Source organism: Mobula hypostoma, chromosome 22 (assembly GCF_963921235.1).
Source record: "Mobula hypostoma chromosome 22, sMobHyp1.1, whole genome shotgun sequence".
Classification (NCBI taxonomy): Eukaryota; Metazoa; Chordata; class Chondrichthyes; order Myliobatiformes; family Myliobatidae; genus Mobula; species Mobula hypostoma.
The window spans coordinates 49489569-49516806 of record NC_086118.1 but is presented as its reverse complement, the minus strand read 5'-3'; the positions used below and the strand labels follow the sequence as shown (position 1 = coordinate 49516806).

The 27238-nt window shown below is 41.1% G+C and overlaps 1 protein-coding gene across 1 annotated transcript in view; it reads right to left on the bottom strand.

The window, feature by feature from the left end:
* The window catches only part of rptor (regulatory associated protein of MTOR, complex 1), a 500247-nt gene that overhangs the window by 303794 nt on the left and 169215 nt on the right, over positions 1–27238 (bottom strand). The window contains exon 7 of the mRNA XM_063030532.1: positions 9422–9481. Within this exon, the coding sequence (XP_062886602.1) occupies positions 9422–9481 (60 nt within the window). The remainder of the gene's footprint in view (positions 1–9421; positions 9482–27238) is intronic.

Genomic DNA, 27238 nt, shown 5'->3' with positions numbered 1-27238 from the left:
ACACTCTTGGGATTCCAGTTGGTTACACATAGAGAATGGAAAACCAGAAAAATAAGTTATTAAAATCCAATTTATTACAATTCAATTGAACATAAATAACTAATCACCAACCGAAACATTTGAGCATACAAGCCTGAACAAGGCAATTCAACCTGCCCTGCCAAATGAATTCAGCTTCTTAACAAACGTGCCAAGGAAAGTACGTCCAAATTGTCCACTAATCTTCCAGACTGTGATAACAATGCAGAAAAAGTTCTCTTTCCCTCTTTCAGCTTTATTTATTTTATATATAATCACTGCGTAACAAAACAATTGCCAGAAGAAGCAGATCCCCTATACTTGCATTGCTGAAAACCCTCAATTTTCAAAAACATTAAGATTTCTTCAATTTTCTCAGCTTCATTGCAAAATATCATGAGTTTCTTCACCACTTTATATAACTGGCATCCCTTATTCCATCTTGCAGTCCAGATACCTTTCTTGTAAATGCAGATTCACCACCCTCTGGCTAAAGAAATCTTTCCTCATCCCTGTTCTAAATGGACATCCTTCCATTCTGAGGCTGTGCCATCTACTCCTCGGCTACCCCAATTATAGGAAATATTCTCTCCACAGCCAGTATCTAGGCTTTTTAATATTTGAAAGGATTCAATGAGATTTCCTCCCCTTCTCTGCTCCCCCCCCCCATTCTTCTAAATTCCAGCAAGTACACACCCAGAGCCATCAAATGCTCATATTAATCTTTTCATTTCTGGTATAATTCTCGTGAACACCCTCTGAACCCTCTCCAGCCAACACATCCTTTCTTAGATAGAGGGCCCAAAGCTGCTCACAATAGTACAAGTGTGGCCTGACAAATGCCTTATAAAGCCTAAGCATTAATCCTTGCTTTTGTATTCTAGTCCTCTCAAAATGAAAACTAACATTACATTTGCCTTCCTTACCACCAACTCAACCTGCAAGTTAACCTTTAGGGAATCCTGCTTGAAGACTCTCAAGTCCCTTTGCAAATCTGATTTCTGAATTTTCTCCCCATTTTGAAAACAGTCCATAACTTTATTTCTTCTGCCATCATGCATCACCATCCACTTCCCTACTCTATATTCCATCTGCCAAATCTTTGCCCATTCTCCCAATCTGCAGACACCCAGTTTCCTCAGTACTACCTGCTCCTCCACCTATCTTTGTATTGTCTGCAAACTTGGCCACAAAACCATGAATTTCTTCATCCAAATCATTGAACTAGAACATGAGAAGAAGTGGTCCCAATACCGACCCATGCTTCATACCACTAGTCACCAGCAGCTGACCAGAAAAGATGTCCTTTATTCTCACTTTTTGCCTCTTGCCACTGAACTAATACTCTATCCATGCTAGTATATTTCCTGCAATTCGAGAAGCATAGAAAACCTACAGCATAATACAAACCCTTTGGCCCACAATGCTGTGCTGAACATGTACTTACTTTAGAAATTACCTAGGGTTACCCATAAGCCCTATATTTTTCTAAGCTCCATGTACCTATCCAGCAGCCTCTTAAAAGACCCTATTGTATCTGCCTCCACCACAATCGCCAGCAGCCCATTCCACGTGCTCACCACACTCTGCATTAAAAAAAACTTACCCCTGACATCTCCACTGTACCTACTTCCAAGCACCTTAAAACTGTACCCTCTTGTGTTAGCCATTTCAGTCCTGGGAAAAAGCCTTTGAATATCCACACGACCAATGCCTCTCATCATCTTATACACCTCTATCAGGTCACCTCTCTTCCTCCGTCATTCCAAGGAGAAAAAGCAAAGTTCACGCAACCTATTCTCGTAAGGCATGTTCCCCAATCCAGGCAACATCCTTATAAGTCTCCTCTGCACCCTTTCTAGAGTTTCCACATCCTTCCTGTAGTGAGGTGACCAGAACTGAGCACAGTACCCCAAGTGGGGTTTGACCAAGGTTCTATACAGCTGTAACATTACCTCTCAGCTTTTGTACTCAATCCCATGGTTGATGAAGGCCAATGAACCATATGCCTTCTTAACCACAGAATCAATCTGCACAGCAGCTTTGAGAGTCCTAAGGACTCGGGACCCCAAGATCCATCTGATCCTCCACACTGCCAAGTCTGACCATTAATACTATATTCTGCCATCATATCTGACCTACCAAAATGAACCGCTTCACACTTACCTGGGTTGAACTCCATCTGCTATTTCTCAGCCCAGTTTTGCATCCTATCAATGTCCCACTATAACTTCTGACAGCCCTCCACACTATCCACAACACCCCCAATCTTTGTATCATCAGCAAATTTACTAACCCATCCCTCCACTTCCTCATCGAGGTCATTTATAAAAATCACGAAGAGAAGAGGTCCCAGAACAGATCCCTGAGGCATACCACTGGTCACCAACCTCCATGCAGAATATGCCCGTCTACAACCACTCTTTGCCATCTGTGGACAAGCCAATTCTGGATTCACAAAGCAATGTCCCCTTGGATCCCATGACTCCTTACTGTCTCAATAAGCCTTACATGAGGTACCTTATCAAATGCCTTGCTGAAATCCATATATACTACATCTACTGCTCTACCTTCATCAATGTGTTTAGTCACATCCTCAAAAAATTCAATCAGGCTCGTAAGGCACGACCTGCCTTTGACAAAGCCATGCTGACTATTCCCAATCATATTATGCTTCTCCAAATGTCCATAAATTCTGCCTCTCAGGATCTTCTCCATCAACTTACCAACCACTGAAGTAAGATTCACTGGTCTATAATTTCCTGGGCTATGTCTACTCCCTTTCTTAAATAAGGGAACAACATCTACAATCCTCCAGAACCTCTCCCGTCTCCATTAATGATGCAAAGATCATTGCCAGACGTTCAGCAATCTCCTCCCTCGCCTCCCACAGTAGCCTGGGGTATATCTCGTCTGGTCCTGGTGACTTATCCAACTTCATGCTTTCCAAAAGCTCCAGCACATCCTCTTTCTTAATGTCTATATGCTCAAGCTTTTCAGTCTGCTGTAAGTCATGCCTTACAATCGCTAAGGTCCTTTTCCGTAGTGAATACTGAAGCAAAGTATTCCTTAAGTACTTCCACTATCTCCTCCGTTTCCATACACACTTTTCCACTGTCACATTTGATTGGTCCTATTCCCTGACGTCTTATCCTCTTGCTCTTCACATACCTGTAGAATGACTTAGGGTTTTCTTTAATCCTGCTCGCCAAGGCCTTCTCATGGTCCCTTCTGGCTCTCCTAATTTCATTCTTAAACTCCTTCCTGCTAGCCTTACAATTTTCTAGATCTCTCTCATTATCTAGGTTTTTGAACCTTTCGTAAGCTCTGGGCTCTTATCTTGTTAAGCAGCCTCATGTGCGGCACCTTGTCAAAGGCATTCTGAAAATCCAAATAAATAATATCCATTTAACTGATCTTTGTCTAACTTACCTGCAGTTTCCTCAAAGGATTCCAACAGATTTGTCCTACAAGATTTCCCCTCAAGTAAACAATGCTAATTTTGCCCTATTTTGTCATGTGTCTCCAAGTCCCTGGTTAACTACATTCCTAATAATAGATTATAATATCTTTCTAACTCTTCTGCCTCCCTCCCTTCTTAAAGAGTGAGTAACATTGGCAATTTTCCAGTCTTCAGGATCCATTACAGAATCTAGTGATTCTTGGAAGATCATTAATAATGTCTTTTACAATCTCTTCAACTACCTCTTTCAGAACCCTGGGTATAGTCCATCTGGTCCAGGTGACTTATCTACCATCAAACTTTTCAGCTTCCCAAGCACCTTTTCCTTAGTAATAGCAACAACACTCACTTCTGCCTTTTGACACTCTCATATTTCTGGCATTTTGCCACTGTCTTCCACAGTGAAGACAAACACAAAAAACTTACTCAGTTTGTCCACCATTTCTTTGTTCTCATTACTACCTCTCCAGTGTCATTTTCCAGCAGACTGATATCCACTCATGTCTTTCTTTTACTCTATATCTGAAAAAAAAAACATTTTGTATCCTCTTATGTTACTGGCTAGCTCACCCTTCATATTTCATCTTTTCTCTCTTTGAGGCTTTTTAAGTTGTATTCTGGTGGTTTTTAAGCTTCCCAATCCTCTACCTTCGCATTCATTTTTCTATATGTCCTCTCTTTGGATTTTATGCTGTATTTGACTTCCCTTGTCAACCACAATTGCCTCTCTCTTCCTTTAGAATACATCATCATCTTTCAGAGGTATCTTTCCTTTGCTTTCTGAATTGGTCCCAGAAACTCAAGTCATTGTCCTGCCATCATCCCTGCTAGCGTGCCCTTCCATTGAACTTTGACCAGTTCTTTTCTCATGCCTCTATAATTCCCTTTACTCCACTGTAATACTGATGCAACCGATTTTAGCTTCTCCTTCTCAAACAGCAGGGTGAATTCTGTCATATTATGACCACTGTCTCCCAAGGCTCTGTAATCAAATCTGGATCATCACAAACACTCAATCCAGAATTGCCTTTCCCTCGTGGGCTCAACCACAAGCTGCTCTAAAAAGCCATCCTGTAGGCATTCTACAAAAACCCTCTCTTGGGATGCAGCACCAACCTGATCTTCCCAATCTACATGCATACTGAAATCCCCCATGACCTTTGCAACATTGCCCTTTTTACACGCCTTTTCTATCTCCCATTGTAATTTGTAGCCACATCCTGGCTACTGTTCGTAGGCCTGCACACAAGCCTCATCAGGGTCTTTTTACCCTTGCTATTTCTTAATTTTACCGCAAGGATTCTACATCTTCTGATCCTATGTCACCTCTTTCTAAGGATTTGATTTCAGTTTTTCTAACAGAGCCACCCCACCTACCTACCTGACTATCCCTTTGATACAACATGGATGTTAAGCTTCCAACTATGATCTTTTTTCAGCCATGGCTCAACGATGCCTAAACAATGCCTACCTCATACCAGCCAATCTCTAACTGTGTTACAAGATCATCTATCTTATTGTGTATATTAGGTGCATTCAAATATAACAGCTTCAGTCCTGTATTCTTCATCCTTTTTGATCTTGGCCCCTGTTTACACTCTAACCTGCACTGACTGCAATTTTGCCCTGTCATCTGCCTGTCCATACCCACAGTCTCACTACATACTGCACCTAGTTGTACACTACCTGCCCTATCACTCTGGTTCCCAGCCCCCTGCCAAATTAGTTTAAACTCTTCTCAACAATCTTGAAAACATGCCCAAAGGATGTTGGTTCCCCTTGAGTTCAGGTGTAACCTATCCTTTTTGCCATAGGTCAATACCTTCCCCAGGAGAAATTCCAATTATCCAGAAATCTGAAACCCTGTCCCCTGCACCAATTTTTCATCCACACATACATCAGCCAAATCATCCTATTCTTACCGTCGCTGGCAAGTGGCACAGGCAGCAATCCGGAGAATTACTACACCGGAGATCCTGCTTTTCAGCTTTCTACCTAACTCCCTCTATTCTCTCTTCAGAACCTCCACTCTTTTCCTACCCATGTTGTTGGTATCAATATGCACATGACTTCCGGCTGTTCACCATCTCCCTTTTGAACGCTGTGTGCCCAATCCAAGACATCCCTGCCATTCAGCTGTTTCCTTCACACCCACAGAATCTGCTGTCTGCTCCTCTAATTATAGAATCCCTTATCACTACTGCAGTCCTCTTCACCCCTCTTTCCTTCTGACTCAATACAGCTTCCCCCAGAAAAGCCATTCTACCTTTCCCCCCCACCGCCACCAGTATACATTACTGAGGGTAACAGCACAGGGGTACTCTTCATTGACTGACTATTTCCTTTCCTCTCCACACAGTCACCTAGGTTCCTGCCTCCTGCAACTTGAGGGTGAATACCTCCCTGTAGCTCCCATCTATTAACTCATTCACCTGTATGAGCCAAAGATCATGCAGCTGCAGCTCCAGTTCTTTAACACAGTCTCCAAGGAGCTGCAGATAGGTGCACTCAGTGCTGTAGATTTTGTTACCAGGGAGAATGGTCTCCCAAAACTCCCACATCTCACACAAGGAAAATACCACTAAATCTGGACCCATTCTCAGCACACTAGCTTAGTCCTAAGAAAAAAAAACTTATCAGAAAGTTATTTAGAACTGCCGCCTGCGTTTGCCCAAGCCTGTTCATGCCTAAGCCCAATGAGCCAAAGCAGGCCTACTCTAACACTGTCCACTCACACAATGGCCTAACTCAAATAGTGTACATTTGGTCATTATTTCACATTCTGGTTTATTTCTTCCTTCAAATTCCATACAATTTCCATTTTATTCTCTAGCTCAAACTTTTGGGTTATTGCTTATGAATTCTTTGAGGGCAAGTTTCTGTTACAGTTGTAGTCCAAGGGTTCCTGTAAGTCATGAGAATGCAAATTTATTAATTGTAAGTCCATTGATGCAATAAACCCTTTGCTGTTTCTACATTCATGTGCTTTCAAGCAGGAAACATTGTCTGTTTCCTCCAACGTAATGACAAAGTATGAATAAAGTGAATTATAATGCAGGTAACCTAAATTTTATTAGTTTTCTATAATGTAGTTATGATAATATTAGTGATGCCAAGAAGGTAAATTATTGATTATTCAAAGCGATGTACAAGGCAGAAATGAAAACACTCTCCACACTTGTGATCAATTTAAAAAAATCATAGGAGACAGGTATAAATTAAATATTTTTTTCACCAGAACAAATTATCTACTGTTGTGTGCCCAGTACATCTTTTAAGCCTTGATAAATGTTTTCATTTTAATTTAAAATTCATTGTAATAATAAGAAAATGGTCATGTTAATTACAAACACGAGGAAATCTGCAGATGCTGGAAATTCAAGCAACACACATAAAATGCTGGTGGAATGCGGCATGCCAGGTAGCATCTATAGGAAGAAGCACAGTCGACGTTTCAGGCCGAGACTCTTCGTCAGGACTAACTGAAAGAAGAGATAGTAAGAGATTTGAAAGTGGGATGGGGAAGGGAGATCCGAAATGATAGGAGAAGACAGGAGGGGAAGGGATAGAGCTAAGAGCTGGAAAGTTGATTGGCAAAAGGGATACAAAGCTGGAGTAGGGAAAGGATCATGCGATGGGAGGCCTAGGGAGAAGGAAAGGGGGAGGGGAGCAGTCAAGGAGTGAGAGAGAGTGAGAGAGTGAGAGAGAGAGAGAGGACAGAAAGAAAAAAAAGGGGGGGAATAAATAAATAAATAGATAGATAAGGGATTGGGTAAGAAGGGGAGGAGGGGCATTAATGGAAGTTAGAGAAGTCAATGTCCATGTCACCAGGTTGGAGACTACCCAGACGGAATACAAGGTGTTGTTCCTCCAACCTGAGTGTGGCTTCATCTTGACAGTAGAGGAGGCCGTGGATAGATATATCAGAATGGGAATGGGACGTGGAATTAAAATGTGCGGCCACTGGGAGATCCTGCTTCCTCTGGCGGACAGAGTGTAGGTATTCAGCGAAACGGTCTCCCAGTCTGCGTTAGGTCTCACCAATACATAGAAGGCCACACCGGGAGCACCGGACACAGTATATCACACCAGCAGACTCACAGGTGAAGTGTTGCCTCACCTGGAAGGACTGTCTGGGGCCCTGAATGGTGGTGAGGGAGGAAGTGTAAGTGTAATATGTACTTATATTATCATGTTTATTCTATTACAACTTTAATTAAGTCTACAGGGAGTTTGGCCTCATCACGTAGGACATCAATAGCGTAGCTCCTTAGCAGCTAGCCAGCTAGTTCAAATAACGTTAACTATGCTAATGAACGAATGACACCTGTTAAACTCACCTCAACATGTCTTTTACATTTTAACCCACCATGGGCAATAGAAACGTCACTGTTGCAAACAGTGCAGTGAGCTGCACTGTCATTATTTTTGAGGTCGACAGTAAAGCCCGCCCACAGAGAAAACTGATAGGTCTACTTAGCAGGGGTCCCCAACATTTTTTGCACCGCAGACCGGTTTAACATTGACAACATTCTTGCGGACCGGCCCGGGGGCGGGGTTGTTAATCACAACCGGAATATAGGTGATATGTCAATTATAAATCAATAGCATCATAACATTTTAAGTAACGTTTGGATATTAAACACACAGCACATATTTTCCCCGTATGAACATATAAAATCATTGCAACACACCAATATCGCTGAATCAGTGGGAGCCCTGGGCTTGTTTTCCTGCAACAAGACGGTCCCATCGAGCGGTGATGGGAGACAGCGATACTTGAAGGGGGTTCCTTATGTCCAGACTATTCCGCAATTTAGTTTTCGTTGCATTCATTGCAGAAAACACCGCTTCGCAGCGACATGATGTTGGAAATGGAAGCAGCGTTTTCAGAGCTTACATGGCTTTCTCAGGGTATTTAGCCTTGACTTTGATCCAGAATGCCGGCAGAGATGTTATGTCAAACATACTTTTCAGCCCGCCGTCATTTGCAAGCTCGAGGAGTTGATCTCCTCCCGCGCTGACACGGATGACGCGCGAGTAAGCCTCGCGTGCGTTCAAGTTCCAACAGTGGGTGACAGGGAATGAGAAAATGTGCCGCTGACTCATATCGCCAAATCATATCGTTCCTTCGCGGCCCGGTGGATGAGGACCACTCTTAGCACGAAGAGAGACCAATCAGGATGCTCGCTCTCCCTCTCTTTCTCAAAAAAAATCGATTTCCGGGATATAGTATATAATTTCCAGGCATCAGGGAGCCACTATCAATATGCGGGAGACTCCCGGAACTTCCGGGAGAGGTGGGATGTCTGCATTGTGTAACTAAGGGGAGAATGATAGACTGCTCGCTTTGAGTACTGCAGCTGTACTGCACTGACCTCCAGTACAGATAACAGCCAAAGAATAGCCTGAAAACTTTTATAAAAAAACAAACCTTGTAAGCTGTAAATCATTAGCAGCCTGCCACCCAAGAGGAGTTGGGGTGTTTCTCATTGCTAAGAGTAAACATGTCTTTGAACAGATCCATTCCGAGTATTTTTGGTACTTTGTTATAAGACCTAGTGAAAGGTACACAAGAAAAAGAACACAATCTTCTCATTTTCCCTCATGAAATGAATACCTTAAATGGTACAATGAAATCATAAATATAGGCACAAAATTAAATGTAGTGTACTATTTGTGGTATATAAAATGTCAACTTGCACACATACTAAAACATCTGACGAATCAAATTTACATGTTCGTTGAATGAACAATTCTCAGTTTTCTCCACTCTCAGGAAGGTTCCAAACTGAGTCAAATATCTCAAGATTTATTGTTGTGACCTATTTTGGGTGTGGGTGCTGATGATGAAAACAAATCTCTGACATAGTATTCTTAATGCTTTTATGAAAAGAGAAATTGCAGGCCAACTTAAAATATGATACATAAGCAACTTACTTCTCTATTAAGTCCAATGTAACACCAGGCACCAGCTTGGCACTCCTTTGCATGCAGAACCTGTAAGGAAGAAACACCAAGTTACCAAGTCCATTTAAGGAGATAAGCTGGTAAAATCCTGATTGTTCCAAGACCTACAGCGCACATCTTTACTGCAACTCTTTAAAAGCTTTATCAATTCATATTTTAATCCTTGGAAAAACATACACATTTCAGAGGGAGCTGCGGAGATGAATGAGACAATTGTGAAACGCAACAAAACATGCTTAAAAATATGTTCACTAATACACCTACCCATAGGACCAACATTAGAAGCTAATGAGAAATTATTGTTTGAGGGAAATGGACTGAAAAGAAAATTATCAAACATTGACATGCAGGGAACCAAATATTCAAAATGAAAAATACAGAGTTGGTTAGATATTCATACATATATGTTTACCTGCACCATCACTGTTTGAAAAGTTATTCTTAAAGTCTTCATAAAATTTCAAAGCCGCCTCAGGAACATGCGCATCGCCAACGTTTACAGTCACAATCCTTTCCAAATTGCTTTTAAAGCTGGTGGTATTGTACTGAGATATCAAATATTTACACTTAAAATTAAAATTGGATCAAGAAATTATAATATTTGCTTAGATTAATGTTGCAATGCTGAATTGCAGGGCCAATCAGCATAGCAAATGTCAAAGTGCAAAATGCTTTCCTTTCTACCTCCATTAACATGTATAAAGAAGAAATTTGGCCACAGCAAATAACTGTAGAGAGATTTGCGATGTTTCTCCAAATGTTAGGATTAAACTGTCTAAAGAATCACTAATGCTCCTATTGGAAACAAGATGACCTTGCAATTTCAATGAGGTTTCTATTCATGCAACATACATCAAAGTTGCTGGTGAATGCAGCAGGCCAAGCAGCATCTATAGGAAGAGGCGCAGTCGACGTTTCAGGCCGAGACCCTTCATTCATATGGTTTCTATTCATATTATTCTAACTTGTCTTAATAGTCTTCTGTGACGGTTCAGGTTGAATGAATAAGTAATCATTGCACCACCAACAGGGTGAGTTAGAGCTACCCAATTTGACAATGAATGCACCCACATTTCAATGCTCTTCTTTGGCTAGCACTACTAAAATTTTACAATACTTTGACCTGATCGGTTAAGTGGACATGTATGTGTTTTATTTTTACTTGCTCACTTGGATCTCAGGCAACCAGTTTCCTCACTCTTCTATTATTCTTCTTGGGTAGTCTCTCAGGATCATGACTGATCTCCTTCCAGTTCCGTGATGATTGGTGAGGCTGGTATGGAATCTGTACAGTGTCTCAGAGGGGGCAGGAGGCATTTGACAAGGCAGGTGATTGGAGAGTTTGGGAGGTGGTGCATTCCCCCCATCATTTACACTGGGCTTCCACATGCCCCACAACACATGGCCAGCTCGAATGCTCCCTCTCTCTGAGTGATCCCGGTACAGGGATTTCGAATGATCAGTGGGAGGCACTGAATTTGTTTTCCCTCCAGAGAGATGTTGAAAAGTACCTTTCTTTTGTCTGTCTATTAACTTCTAGCATGAGAGTTCCCAAGAGGATGCCCATTTGAGGAGTCTGTTACCTGGCATGCAAATGCCAATGCATGCCTAATAAAGCTGGATGAGTAATTAAAACCTTAGTTTTTTTGAATTTAATGCTGATATCGGTTTATTTATTCTGCCAGTGGATTTGGTGGATGTCATGGTGACAATACTGGTGGCATCTCCAGTGTTGCATGGGGCAGGGATGTCCAATAGGTGTTATAGTCTTGATCTCCAAACATCCTTTCCAAATTATCACATCAGACATGCAAACAACATTCATAGTACTGGATTAAACAAAATCAAAACTTTAGCAGGGACGCTACTTTTCCCACATGGAGGTACGCCAACAACATATTTTGTGTCAATGAAGCTTTATCAAGAATGATCCAGTTTCTAGAGGTTGGAGTTACAAATCATCCTGAAAAGGCCACCTGGCAGAAGGTAAACATAATAGAACCGTAATTGTTTTATATTTGGGACTAAATGACAGAACATAAAAACTCTTTTTCTACTGGATAAATGCAGTCAAGTTCATGGCAGAGTAAAGAGATTCTAAGAATGGTGATGGGAGTATTGAGTCCAGTGCAACCTTATCCACCAGAAAGGAAAAGTCTGATAATTAGGCTCAGCCTTGGCTGGAGGATCTACTAGCTGAGCTACTGTGCCTTAAGATAACAGCTCTTAACAACTAAAGGACAGTTTTTTTTGGACAGGATAAGATTCAAGAAACAATGTCCCCCGTTTTGAATCACTGGACACGATATTGAGCAAACTAGTGAAGCTGTATTGGAAAGGATTAAAACTACACTGTGGCAACACTAACTAGTTTAACCTGTTAGCTCACTTGAAATCACTTGTAGCTCACTTGAACACAACAGTGAGAAGCCAAATAAACAGTTAAAACCCTAAAATAGCATGTGAATACAGCTTTAAAGTTTCTCTGTGGGTGCTGACATAATCAAAGAAATTGTTCTCAATTAGCCTTAAGAAGCAAAGCAGAAATTGGATATTATGCATAATGAAGAAATGGCTTCTATCAATTGTAGAAAAAAATCCATTTCAAGAGTTAAAAGATTTATGATGTTTGAGTGGGTAAAATAAAGGAAGCATGGCTCCATTTGTTTTTGAAAAAAAACATTGCTGCGGCAAAGTGTCACTTCTGAAGATATTTAATTCATCCCAATCAAGTTATTGGACTAGAATTGATTAACAGCACTGGATGCTGAGAGTCCAGGTCAACGTGCCCGTTATGACAGGGACTATGCATGAACAAGTCTACCATTTATCCACCGGGCAAATTATACACAAGAGTCTTCAATAACAGATAGTGGCCAGCAATGTAGACTTCCAAAGGAACTCAGGTTACAGATTCTGCAACTTTTCAGCTATTCAAGTCCATCTGCGTCTGATGTATATACACATACAATCCATTAAAAATACTGCACATTTCATTGACCTTATCATCCACAATCTTGCAGGAGATATATTCGAGGTTTTTGACTTTTTCTTGTCGAAAATGTGTTACCCTCTGCGCAGAGCAGAAGTGACAACGGAGTAGTAGGATTAAATATTTTTACTGAGTCACAATGACCTTGGTACACGTGGGGCAACTTGCAGCGTGAGAACAACAAAATGTGCCCGAGATGGAAAACATGCACACTTGAAAACCCGCACAAAAAAAAGAGTCTAACGTGGATAGGAGGCCCAATCTATTTACCATGTGATCAATCAACTGCATCCACACTTGCCACATTATTGGAATCATTCCAATACAGTTCAGTATGCTTTCGGGCAGGTAATTAAAATGCTGCTCTATAATTCCAGAATAGTTTCCCTTTGGTTTGCAATCTCAGGGAAGCAGCATCCAAACATCTGTCCCACCAAAACAGTAGGCATACATAAGGCGTCTGCTGCAGAGAACCTTCTCTCAGATTCTTCGTATTCAGTGAGGATGCTAGAGGAAACTGAGTTTGGTTTTGTGCCCTTCTTGTGAAAGCAGACTTGGAGAACAACTAACATTAACATTCTCCCTGTCACCACATCAGATTCTAGTGTAAACTCTAGTTCCCTCCAACATCCTAACAACACTCTGCTTCTTGGCTTAATTGGCTATTGTAAAACTAGCCTTTGTGAAGTTAGCTAGTGGGACAATCAATGGATTGTTAGTAGGAATGAGTGAAGGAAAAGCTTTCAGGGGAAAAGGAGCAAAGAAATGTTCTTTGAGTTGGCATAGGACTTAAAGGGCTGAATGGCCTTCTGCCAAGTTCCCAAAAAACCAGCTAAATCAGCACAGCAAAATTTACATCAATCATTTTACATCTCATTGCTGGATTTTCAAAAAGCTTTTGACAAGTTTCTATACACAGACGGATCAGAATCCATAGGGATAAAGCTTGAATTCAAGCAGGCTAGCTGTACTTTCTTAAGTAGAATATAGAAATTAGTATAAACACGAGATTGCGAAAATACTGGAAATCTTGAGCAACACACACAAAATGCTGGAGAGGAATAACGAGTTGAGACCCTTCATCAGGACTGCTTATTCCTTACCATAGTTACTGAATGATTTACTGAGTTCCTCCAAAATTTTGTGTGTGTTACTCTAGAAACTAATGTTCCTGGTTCTTCCACATGGGCAGTGCTCCAGTGTGAGAGGCTTAACGTTCACATTTATGACTGTGAAGGGTTGTACTGTGAGAAGAAAGCATACAAGCTGGAATAGATCAAAGGGTGATCTGGTTAAGGTCCTAAAGATTTTGAAAGAAATTGATTGGATTGAAAGAAATTTTTGCTCACGATATAGATCTCAGACAAGGTGACATCGATTAAAACCAACTCACTCAGGAGAGATGGTTAAAAGCTTCTTCATCAATGTACAGAGGTAAAAGTAGTGGACACCAGATCAATTAAGTAGCTTTACGTTGGTCATGACAGATCTTTATATGCTAAGTGTTTAAGAAAATGGAGCTAAGAAGAATAGATCAAGTAAATATAAATGTCAGCTATTAACTCACAGAACAGGTGCTGAGGGATTAATAGTTTACTCCTGTTTCTATCCTCAGTGGCCACTTTATTAGATACATCTGCAGGTTAATGCAAATATACAAACAGCCAATGATATGGCAGCAACTCAGTGCATAAAAGCATGCAGACATGGTCAAGAGGATCAGTTGGCCTAACATCATAACGTGGAAGAAATGTGATCAAATCCAAATAACTACACGTTACAACAGTGGTGTGCAGAAAATCGTATCTGAACGCATAACGCATCGAACCTTGAAGTGGATGGGCTGCAGCAGCAGAAGACCACGAACATACACTCAGTGGCCACTGTATTAGGTACACTGGGTACCCAATGTGACGAGAATACACATAAAATTAAGATGTTTGCTGGCCTGGGTTAGCACCAGTGGCATCAGCAAGTGGTCTGCCACCTGTCCTCAGGGGAAGGAGAGATGAGGAACAATGGAGCAGCGTCTGGAGATGTGTAATGAAGGGACGGGAGAGAGAGCTGTCTGGAGCGGCTCCCCCTTTGAACCCTGAACTGTTTGAAGTGATGGACAGGCGATACCCCAGCAGGGGGATAAAAAGGGACAGGTTCACTAAGGCAGGACACACACGACACTCGAGGTAACGAGACCCTGGAAGCGGTGCGCCTCTCATGAGTCAGTGGGAAGTACTGGACCTTAAACGCACAGGGTGGAAAGGTACGATCAGCGGGAACCCGGTGTGTGTCCGCCCTTGCTTGGGTGCCGGGTTCACTGCAGAGCATCGACCACATCTGGAGGAGGGGTCACAGTCGGTGACCTCAGGTGACATCACAAAGGACCCACTCGAAAGTTGCGTGTGAGCAATATCGCCGGTCTGTGAGTGGAAGCCGTTTCTGAATGATCAGTCGTTCTCGATCTCTCTCTCCCTCCCCCCACGTTGTCCATCGCCATGGCAACGATTACTGCGAACTGAACTAAATTGGACTGAACTTTTGTGTCACTTTGAAATTTGGTCATTTACCCCTAGACAACGATAGAGCTTGATTGATGCTGTTATCTTAATTCTGTGCACGTGTGTTTATCATTGCTGAACTGTTGCATTTATTATCCTTTCGATTACTGTGTTGCTTGTTTCTTTAATAAAACTTTCTTAGTTCTAGTAATCCAGACTCCAACTGAGTGATCCATTTCTGCTGGTTTGGCAACCCAGTTACAGGGTACGTAACACCAATAAAGTGGCTGCTGAGCGTAAAGCCCAACTGGAAAGAAAGCTCTTCCAGAAACGCCTAGCACATCTGAGGAAGGCTCAAGCATTTATGCAAATTTTAGAGCTTCAATTGGAAAAACTCTACATAAAAGAGACCAAAAGTAATGGGAAATAGAATTAATAAGACTATAAGACATAGGAGCAGAATTAGGCCATTCAGCCCATTGAGTCTGCTCAGCCATTTAACCCAGGCTGATTTCTTTAGGGAGGAATGGTAGTGTAGCAGTTAACATAATATTATTGCAGCAACAACTACCTGGATTCAATTCCACCACAGTCTGTAAGGAGCTGGGCAATTTCCTAATGTTTGTATGAGTTTTTCCAGGTGCTCCAGTTTTTTCCCCACATTCCAAAGAGGTACAGGTTAGTAGGTTAATTGGCCACAAGGATGTAATTGGGCAAGGGCTCAATGGACTGGAAGGGCTTGTATCTCTAAATAAATAAAATAAATACATGGTATCTAAATAAATAAATCTAACATGGGTCAGTTAATGTGGAACATCAAGAATCAGTAGAATGCTGTCCTCAGACGGCAGCAATAATTCTAATCGTAGGCAGGGTACTGGAGAGAACAAGTCTGTAAAGAGCTTATACATTCTCCCCATCATTGGGCTTCTTCTGCTGCTCCCATTTCCTCCCACACTCCAGAGCCATAAGGTTTAATAGGTCAATTGGTCACATGCGTGTAATTTGACAATACCGGCTCATTGAGCCAGAAAGGCCTGTTCCCATGCTGTGCCTCTAAATAAAAATAAATAAAACCTCAGAGCTGTTTTTCTATCCTTCATCCTGAACGGAGAATTGGATAACCAAATTACAAAGTAACTGGGAAGAATAGACCAACACCTCAATCTTGTTTATCCTGCTCATCAGCAGCAAATCTTCCACATGTGGTATTCCAATTTGCATGTGATTGTGCCAATTCAGTACTGTAAAACAGTCTCAGGGTCAAAAAGTGGATAAGACGTTTGTTCATCATTGTTGACACTATCCACTGCACATATTTTCACAACAAAATTGGGCAAGGAAATGTTGAAATTTGCACAAATCTCTTCAGAACTGAGCTTCAGCAGTTTCACCATAAAAAATGCAAACTGAAAAGCTTCACGCTGATACAGCACTGAACTTCATTCTATTGCTCATTATACAAGCAATTTAAGGTTTGGAATATTGGATTTCAAGGGGGAGCTGGAAAACCTGTTTAGAAACCACTTAAATCCAATACCCCATGATGTTTGTGTGGAACTTCTCAAAAAACCTAAGCATGTACAATCAATTTTACTTGACACAAAATCTCAACAGTATAAATTCTTCCTGTGTGGTTAGTAGTCCGCATGTCAGCTGTGGGATGTTTAGGTCTGTGTCAGGAAGCACAGCTTCCAGTTATAATCCACTCTATTTTTGAGGACATTTTGCTACTTTGAGCATGGATATATTCCATCTGAACTGATGGATAAGGGGTGGCACTATAGTGTGGCAGTTAGTATAACACTATTACAGAACCAACGCAAACAAGAGAAAATCTGCAGATGCTGGAAATCCGTGTAACACCCACAAAATGCTGCCAGCTAAGTTCCTTGTGCATTTTGTGTGTGTTGTATGTTCTCCCCGACCACATGGATTTCCTCCGGGTGCCCTGGTTTCCCCCCACATTCCAAAGGTGTACGTGACAGATAGTTAATTGGTCATATAGGTGTAATTGGGCAGCGAAGGCTCATTGAGGTAGAAGGACCTTGCACCATGCTGCATCTCTAAATAAAAATAAAAATATTATAACAAAATAAATCAGCTGAAACCCCAAGGTACTTCAGCATACACTAAATGTATCCAAAGCTTTTCCAGCTTGTTTTTTCAAAAGTGTAAAGTAGTCAGAGTTATACAACATGGAAACAGACCCTTTGACCTATCTCATCCATGGCAACCATAGTGGTCACCTAAGATAGCTCTGTTTGCCCATGTCTGGCCCATATCTCTCAATATCTGAGATCCACTCTCATTCTGGAGCAAGCTGTTGTCAACCTAGCACAATTTAAAGTCCATGCTCAGGGACAGGATGAAGAGTATTCCACAGAATTACACAGAAAAAAAAGATATAATTTAGATCAGAGAGCTGCCAAGGCCTTTTGTAAGCAGCTATTCTTTGGAGTTTTGGGAATCATCTTGGTTTTTATCTGGCAACGGTTGTCTTGTTCAATCCAAAGCAGTGATTTTGCTATTCAAACTGGCAGATGATCTCACTAAATAGCATCACAATCAAGTGAAGTCACGGGATAACTTGTAGGAATACTGGGTGACAGTTGGCACAATGAGTAGAGTCACTGCCACACCATGTCAGAGATTTGTATTCAGTCCTGAACTCTGGTGCTGAAGGAACTCTGCATACGCGTCTTAAGTCTGCAGGGGTTTCCTGAGTGCTCCAGTTCCCTCCCAAACCCCAAAGACATCTAGGTTTGTTTGATTAATTGCACTACTATATTTTGCCTGTACAATGCAGCTGGTTAATAGAATCTCAAAGACCAAAGTCCAAAGTAAATTTATTATCAAATTACATACATGTCACCATATACAGATGGTAAAGAGTCAATTTAACGAAGGTTAGAAAAACCAATCAGATGAGGTGCTATGAAGACCATACCATTCGATATGACATAAGCTAATTTTAACTGAGTTGACAACAGGGTATTATTTCAGTAGGATTTACTGTATGTAGGAAGAGCCCATGGATTAACATCTACTATTTGAAAAATCCATTCTAAATATACAACCACTGTGCTGACTTTATTGAAGTATAAATCATTTTCAATGTGATCTTTGGTAAGAGTGGGGCTAAAAGGCCATCACATTCACCATTTACGGTGAATCCAAAGAGAGCAAATGGTATTATTAGACACAAAATAATAAATATGCATGGTTTACTGTCAGTACTCCATTGCAATACATAGATAAGAGATCTTCCTAGGTGAATTCACCATTAGTACAATAATATTAAGGTGAAAGCAAATACATTTAAGCAGCTGTTAGACAGACACTTGAATATGTGGGGATATGGATCATGTGCAAGTACAACAAATCCAGTTTAGTTTGGCATCGTGTTTGTCACTGACATCATGGCCCAAAGAGCCTGTTCTGTATTGTGCTGCTTTATATTTTCTGCTCTGAATGAACATTTTAAAAAAAACAAACTCAAAAATAAGTAATTTTATGACAAACTGCATTTATGAAATTTAACGTTTAAGACCTAATTTAAGTTGGCATTTAGATGAAACTGTTGAAGAAACAGTGAAATGACAAGCTGGCAAATGTTAAAATTAATCCTTAATGATCAAATTATAAATGCATTTCCTGAAGTTGTACTTGCACACATTACAAGTCCTAAGCGGGAAATTATGACATTATTACCAACAATTACTGGTTATCAACTAAAATAATTGCATTTTAAACACATTGCTTATCAAACTAAACGTACTTATCATATAATTTCTTGATTTAAACATGAACTACTGAGGCATCAGCATTCCATTTTAGAGAGAAGGTACTTTTATCTTCTGAGGACTTTTTCACAATAGAGTGCTATTAGAATTTTTTCTGTCCAAAGTGACAGCTGCTTTTGTAAATTTAAGCTGCAAAACCCGACTACTCAATGGATATGGGGCAAACATGGGAAGTTGGGATGAGTTGGGTGGGCACCATGGTTGGCATGGACTCAATGGACCAAATAGCCTGTGCCCATGCTGTTCTATTCTATGCTTCTATAACTGAAGTATCAAGATGCTACTTATATTGATTCCTTCCAACAATCGTAAAATGAAACAAGGAACTTAGGAACAAGTGACGTGCAAAATAGCCATTTATAACAGTTCTCCATGAGTTGCAATTCTATTTCCAGCAGACCTACAATAGTTGATGTTGCCTCAGTATTTCACATTTCAGTAAAGGAATTAAGATCATTGTCTCCATAGTTGAAGTCGCCCTTGTGTGACAAAGTTTTAGCAACATTGATTTTTGGTACTTCTAAAGAATGCTTCCTCCAGTCCAAATCCCCATTCATTGCAATAACCCTAGCACATCCATCACCATTGTGCCCATGAAGATATCCTCTAGAGCTATCGCCATTTTAATCCATTTATCCTGCATGTCTTCAGAGATGCCAGAGTGGCAAGGTAGATCAGAGAAAAAATATGTTTGACAAACAAATAAGCAACCAAGCATTCCAAAATGACAACTATTCCGAGAGTACCAACAGTTCAGAATTTACTACTTAAAGTGTCATGTGCTACCTCTTCCAGTTGACAGAACTGATTAAATGAAAATAGCAAAGAAACATGTCATTTTATTGCTGCTATTTTGCACTGCCCCCCACACACTAATGCACACACAAATACAGTACTTCAGAAAATGGCCACCATCAAGTGTTGTTACCTGACACCTGGGCACAAAATTGTGGTTTATCAGTGAGTTTTCAAGCCTTGAGTCACTTTCACTCACATATCCTCAATATTTTGGTGACCACACAGAAACTTTTCTTTAGGTCTTCCAATATGCTCCACTCAAGATATCATGTCTATCTCATGCATTCTTTGAGGATATGACAAAGTACGTTGATGAACACAGAGCAGTGAATGTGGTGTATATAAATTTTAGTAAGGCATTTGGTAACGTTTCCCCTGGTAAGTTCATTCAGAAAGTCAGAAGGCATGGGATCCAGGGAAACTTCACTGTGTGAATTCAGAATTTGTCTGCCCACTGAAGGCAGAGAGAGGGGTAGTAGATGGAGCATATCCTGCATGGACTTCGGTGACCAGTGGCGTTTTGCAGCCATCTGCTCTGGGACCCCAGCTCGTTGCGATTTTTGTAAATGAATTGGATGAGGAAGTGCAAGAGTTAATTAGTAAGTTTGCAGATGACACAAAGATTGGTATAGATGTGGATAGTGTACGAGCTTGTCATAGCTTATAACAGGATATTGACTGGATGCACAGCTGGGCTGAGAAGTGGCAGATGCAGTTCAACCCAGAAAAATTTGAACTGATTCACTTCATAAGGTCAAACTTAAGACAAAGTACGGGGTTAATTGCAGGATACATAGCAGAATGGAGAAACAGAGGGATCTTGTGTCCCCGTCCATAGATTCCTCAAAGCTGCGAAGCAAGCTAATAGGATTGTTACAAGAGTACAAGATGTGTTGTCCTTCATTAGTTGGGGGATTAAGTTCAAAAGCTGCGAGATAAATTGCAGCTCTATAAAACCCTGGCTAGACTAGCATTCCCCCCCAGGATGGTGCCACGTACAGCGGCTGCGCTACGAGCTCCATTCCAAATCTACAGTATATGACAAGTTTCTACACTTTTCTTAGCATTTTCTGTTCAAGTAGCTAACTGGACCCCCTACAATTCGCCTACCGACACAACCGACCAACAGCTGACGCAATAGCCACTACTCTACATACCATCCTTACACATCTGGAGAAGAAGGATGCTTATGTGAAAATGCTGTTCTTGGACTACAGTTCAGCATTCAACACCATAGTTCCATCCAGGCTCAACAAGAAGCTCAGAGACCTCGGCTTTGACCCTGCCTTGCGCACCTGGATCCTGGACTTCCTGTCAGATCGCCAGCAGGTTGTAAGAGTGGGCTCCCTTACCTCCAACCCTCTGATTCTCAATACAGGGACTCCTCAGGGCTGCTCTCCTTTACTCCTGTATACCCATGACTGTATCACCACCCACAGCTCCAATCTGCTAATTAAATTTGCCAACGACACTGCATTCATTGGCTTTATCTCCAACAATAACGAGGTGGCCTACAGAGAAGAAGTCATCTCTCTGACATAGTAGTGACAAGAAAACAATCCCTCCTTCAATGTCGCGAAAACAAAGGAGCTGGTTGTGGATTACAGGAGGAATGCAGGCGGGCTAACCCCTATTGACATCAATGGATCTGGGGTTGAGAGGGTAAACAGCTTCAAGTTTCTCAGCAACATACATCAAAGTTGCTGGTGAACGCAGCAGGCCAAGCAGCATCTGTGGGAAGAGGTGCGTCGACGTTTCAGGCCGAGACCCTTCTTCAGGAAGTCAGAAGTCATAAGTTTGAGTCCTGACGAAGGGTCTCGGCCTGAAACGTCGACTTCACCTCTTCCTACAGATGCTGCTTGGCCTGCTGCGTTCACCAGCAACTTTGATATATGTTGCTTGAATTTCCAGCATCTGCAGAATTCCTGTTGTTCAAGTTTCTCAGCATCTACATCACTGAGGACCCCATATGGTCTGCACACACCAGCACCTCTTTCACCTCAGACGGTTGAGGAAGTTTGGTATGGGCCCCCAAATCCTAAGAAGTTTCTACAGGGGCACAATTGAAAGCATGCTGACTGACCACATCACTACCTCATATGGGAACTGTACCTCCCTTAATCGCAGGACTCTGCATAGAGTGGTGCGGACAGCCCAGCACATCTGTAGTTGCGAACTTTCCATGATTCAGGACATTTACAAGGACAGGTGTGTAAAAAGGGCCTGCAGGATAATTGGGGATCCAAGCCATCCCAACCACAATCTATTCCAGCTGCTACCATCCGGGAAGCAGTACCACAGCATGAAAGCCAGGACCAACAGGTTCCAGGACAGCTTCTTCCACCAGGACGTCAGACTGATGAACTCACGCTGACTTGAGTGTACTCTATATTACATTGACGGTCCTATTTATTATAAATTACTATGACTGCACATTGCACATTTAGATGGAGAACGTAACGTAAAGATTTTTACTCATGTATGTGAAGGATGTAAGAAATACAGTCAATTCAATTCAACTTGGAATATTGTGTTCATTTTTGGTTGAACACAATTCTTCCTCATTAGAAGCTTTAGAGGATGCAGAGGAGAATTACCAGGATATTGCCTGAATCAGAGAACATGTAGAGTCACAGTCATAAAAATGTACAGCACAGAAACAGGCACTTCGCCAGTGTAGTCTGTGCTGAACCACTTAAAACAGCTTACTCCCATCAACCTGCACCAGGACCACAACCCTCCATACCCCTACCATCCAGGTACCTATTCAAACTTCTCTTAAACATTGAAATTGAGCTTGCATGCACAACCTATGCTGGCAGCTCGTTCCACACTCTCCCGACCCTCCAAGTGAAGACATTTCCCCTTATGTTCCCCTTAAATTTCTCACCTTTCACCCTTAACCCATGACCCATAGTTGTAGTCCCACCCAACCTCAGTGGAAAAAGTCTCCTTACATTTGCCCTATTTATACACCCCATGTAATTCTTTATACCTCTTAATTTCTCCTCTCAGTCTTCTACGCTCCAAGAAATTAAAGTCCTAACCCATATAATCTTACCTTAAAACTCAGGTCCTCCAGACCTGACATCATTCTAGTAAGTTTTCTCTGGACTCTTTCAACATTATTTACATCTTTCCTGTAGGTAGGGGACAAAATCTGCACACAATACTCCAAATTAGGCCTCACCAATGCTTTGTACCACTTCAATATAACATCCCATCTTCTGTCCTCAATACTTTGATTTATGAAAGCCAGTGAGCCAAAAGCTTTTTTTTACAACCCTATCAACTTGTGATGCCACTTTCAATGAATTAGGGATCTGTATTCCCAGACCCTTTTGATCTACCACACTCCTCAATGCCCTATCGTTCAGTGTGCAAGACCTACCCTGGTTTGTCCTACCAAAGTGCTACACCTCGCACTTGTCTGCATTAAATTCCATCTGCTTTATGAGGATTTGTCTAATAAGGATAGGTCAAGCAAGCTAGGACTTCTCTCTTTGGCGTGTAGGAGGATGAGAGGCAACTTGATAGAGGTGTACAAAATGACAAGGGCCATAGATCAAGCAGATAGCTAGAGACCTTTTACCAAGGGTGGAAATGGCTAATATGAGGGTACATAAATTTAAGGTGATTGGAAGAATGTCTGAGGGGGTGGGGGGTGCTGCCAGAGGTAGGTTGTCTTTTAAAACACAGAGAATGGTGGCCGCGTGGAACCAGGGGTAATTGGTAGAGAGATACATTAGGAACACTTAAAAAACTCAGATGGACACATGGATGATAGAAAAATGGAGGGCTATGTATGAGTGAATGGCTAGATTGATCTTAGAGTAGGTTAAAAAGTCAGTACAACATTGCATACAACCAAATCCGTTATATTTTCATCTTAACCCAAATGTATGGTTATGTTTTTCTGTAGTGTACAGAACCAAAACCATAAAAGTAAAAGTTACATTGCATTAGATAAATAGCAAAATAGAAAGTGAGAGGCCAATATTTTTAAAAGTCAAGAAGCTTTCAAGCAGGCCAGGAAAATCATTTTTGAAGAGTTATGTTCCATTTTAAGTTTAATGCAAGATTTATGTTCTACCTCCCGTACATGAAGATGTCTCAAAGCATTTGAAACCCAATTAAACAGATCTGAAGGGCCACCAATATTGTAAAATCAGGACAACAATTTGCACTTGATAAAGTCAAACCCATTAGTTTTTAAGTGCAATGATAACTGAAAACATGGAAATACTCAGCAGACCAAACAGCATTTAAGAAATGATAAATGGAATTCATAATTTAGGTTGATGAACCTATCATCCCAAACATTAGCTCAGTTTTCGATGTGTTGAGTATTAAGATTATTTTGCCTTTTAGCCACCTAGTCTTAATAAATCAAAAGCTTAACAGAACCACAGTCATTTATGCAATAAGATGATGTTCTCCCCTGTCACATCTACAACAACTGACACACAGCTTTCCACCCATATCCAATCTTTCAGCTCTTGCTCCATTGCCTTGAGGTTAACAGCACTTCAAGTGCTCATTTGAGTATCTCTGAAACATGATGAGATTTTCTGTTTATACAGATCCTCACTGTGCCTGAAGAGGAAAAAAAAAATTCTACTCACATCACCTATAATCCATTTACCAATTACCAGAAATCCATGAACCCTTGAAGACACAATACTCTTCTTGTTGCCCAACTACTGCTCCATACTACTGGGACCTTCCTGTCTTTATATTGCATTTCTCCATCAATTACAGAAAAAAATCCCCTAATCCATCTTAATTACCTTAGACTAACGTGCTCCCTTCAGGGTTCCAGGAATGCAGACTACTAAGACTTTCTGTCCTCTATATTTCTCAGTATTCCACAGTTTGATCCATAATCCATTGTCTAGTTTGCTCTCTTCAAATGTGTTTCTTGGATTGAATTTCATTGGCACCTTTCGGCTGATCTAATACATTGATATCTTCTTGTAGCTACTTTTTTCTTCCAAGTTATCAATAAGAATTTTGGTATCATCCACAAACAACATAGTCTCATCCCTCGGAGTTAAATCTAAATCATTGACACATGCCAGGAAAAACAAAGAACCTTGCAGTAACTTCTGTGGAACTGCAACGCATAGAACATAAAACACTACATCACAATAAAGGCCTTTCAGCCCATGATATTGTGTCAATCTTTTAATCTACTTTAAAATCAATCCAATTCTTCCCTCCTACATAGCCCTCCCTTTTTCTATCATCCATATGCTTATCTAAGAGTTTCTTAATGAACCTGCCTCTAACCACCACCATCAGGAGAGAATTCCATGCACACAATGCGCTCTATGTAAAAAAAAATCTTACCTCTGACATTTTCCCTATAATTTCCTCCAGTTATGTTGCAGTGGCAAGCAAAAGTTCGGGCACCCCTGGTCAAAATTTCTGTTACTGTGAATAGCTAAGCAAGTAAAAGTTGACCTGATTTCCAAAAGGCATAAAGTTAAAGAGGACACATTCCTTTAATATTTTAAGCAAGAAAACTTTTTTATTTCCATCTTTTACAGTTTTAAAATAACAAAAAAAGGAAAAGGGACAGAAGCAAAAGTTTGGGCACCCTGCATGTTCTATTCAAAAGGTTCAAAGGAACATCTAAACAAGCCTGATGCATTTTGGAATCAAGTCCTGTGCACTGATGAAGTTAAAATAGAACTTTTTGGCTGCAATGAGCAAAGGTATGCTTGGAGAAAAAAGGGTACAGAATTTCATGAAAAGAACACCTCTCCAACTGTTAAGCACGGAGGTGGATCGATCATGCTTTGGGCTTGTGTTGCAGCAAGTAGCACAGGGAACATTTACTGGTAAAGGGAAGAATGAATTCAATTAAATACCAGCAAATTCTGGAAGGAAACATCACACCATCTCTCAAAAAAGCCGAAGGTGAAAAGAAGATGGCTTCTACAACAGGATAATGATCCTAAGCACACCTCAAAATCCACATTGGACTACCTCAAGAGGCGCAAGCTGAAGGTTTCGCCATGGCCCTCACAGTCCCCTGACCTAAACATCATTGAGAATCTGTGGATAGACCTCAAAAGAGCAGTGCATGCAAGACGGCCCAAGAATCTCACAGAACTAGAAGCTTTTTGCAAGGAAGAATGGGCAAAAATCCCCCAAACAAGAATTGAAAGACTCTTAAGCTGGCTACAAAATTTGTTTACAGGCTGTGATACTTGCCAAAGGGGGTGTTACTAAGTACTGACCATGCAGGGTGCCCAAACTTTTGCTTCAGGCCCTTTTCCTTTTTTTGTTATTTTGAAACTGTAAAGGATGGAAATAAAAAAAGTTTTCTTGCTTAAAATATTAAAGAAATGTGTCATCTTTAACCTTATGCCTTTTGGAAATCAGGTCATCTTTTACTCGCTTAGCTATTCACAGTAACAGGAATTTTGACCGGGGTGCCCAAACTTTTACATGCCACTATGCCCCCCCCCTCAAATTAGTCACTTCTGCCCTGGGAAAAAGCCTCTGGCTGTCCACTCAATCTATACCTCTTATCATGTTGTACACCTCCAAGAAGTCACCTCACATCCTCCTTCGCTTCAAAGAGAAAAACCCTAGCTCGATCAACCTATCCTCATAAGACATGCTCTTTCATGCAGGCAGCATTCTGGTAAATCTCCTCTGCACTCTCTCTGAAGTTTCCCATCCTTTCTATAATGAGGTGACCAGAACTGAACACAATATTCCAAGCCTGATCTAACCAGGGAACAGCAACTGCAAGCATCTGATCACAGGAAATTTTCTATCAATATGTACCCTGTTCTTCCTGCCATTTTTAACAGCCTGGATACACTTCAACAACGCTTGGCTTATTTTTCAGAGATATTGAACTCTTAATATTTAATTCAATATTCCTCTTTAACTACACTGTCAATATCACCCTTCTGTGAATACAAAAGTACAAGTTCAAATGCAGTTTATTGTCATTCAAATGTACGTGTATATAGCACCAAATGAAACAATGTTCCTCTGGACCAAGGTGCACAACATGGTACATATAACTCACACACAAAACACCTAAGTAATATTATCACAGATAAATTAACAAATAATAAGTTACATATACAAGTTAAAAAGTAAATAGTATAACGCTGCTAGTACTTCATACATGATGAGACCTGGGTGGTGGATGGGAGTTCAGAAGTCTTATGTCCTGGGATAAGAAGCTGTTTCCTATCCTAACCATTCTTGCCCTAATGGTATGGTACCTCCCGCCTGATGGTAGGGAGGGTCAAACGAGATTGATGGATGGATAAGAGGGATCACTGACGATGCTGATGGCCCTGCATATACAGTGCTCCTGATAAATATCTCTAATAGGTGGAAGAGAGATTCCGACGATCACCTCAGCAGTCCTTGCAACCTTTTGTAGGGATTTGCAGTCGGATGCTTTGCAATTCCCAGACGAGATGGTGATGCAGTTGGTCAGGACACTCTTGATGGTGCTCCAGTAAACACTGGTAAAATGGGCGGGGGGGGGAGGCCTCACTCACCTCAACCTCCTCAGGAAGTAGAGGCACTGTTGTGTTTCAAAAATGCAGGAGTACAATTACACTCCAATAATGCAGTACCCTTGGGATTTTGGTGGTGCCAAGCAGAATGATTTTCGGACTGCTGGAAGTTACTCTTTTTGACACTCTAACACACA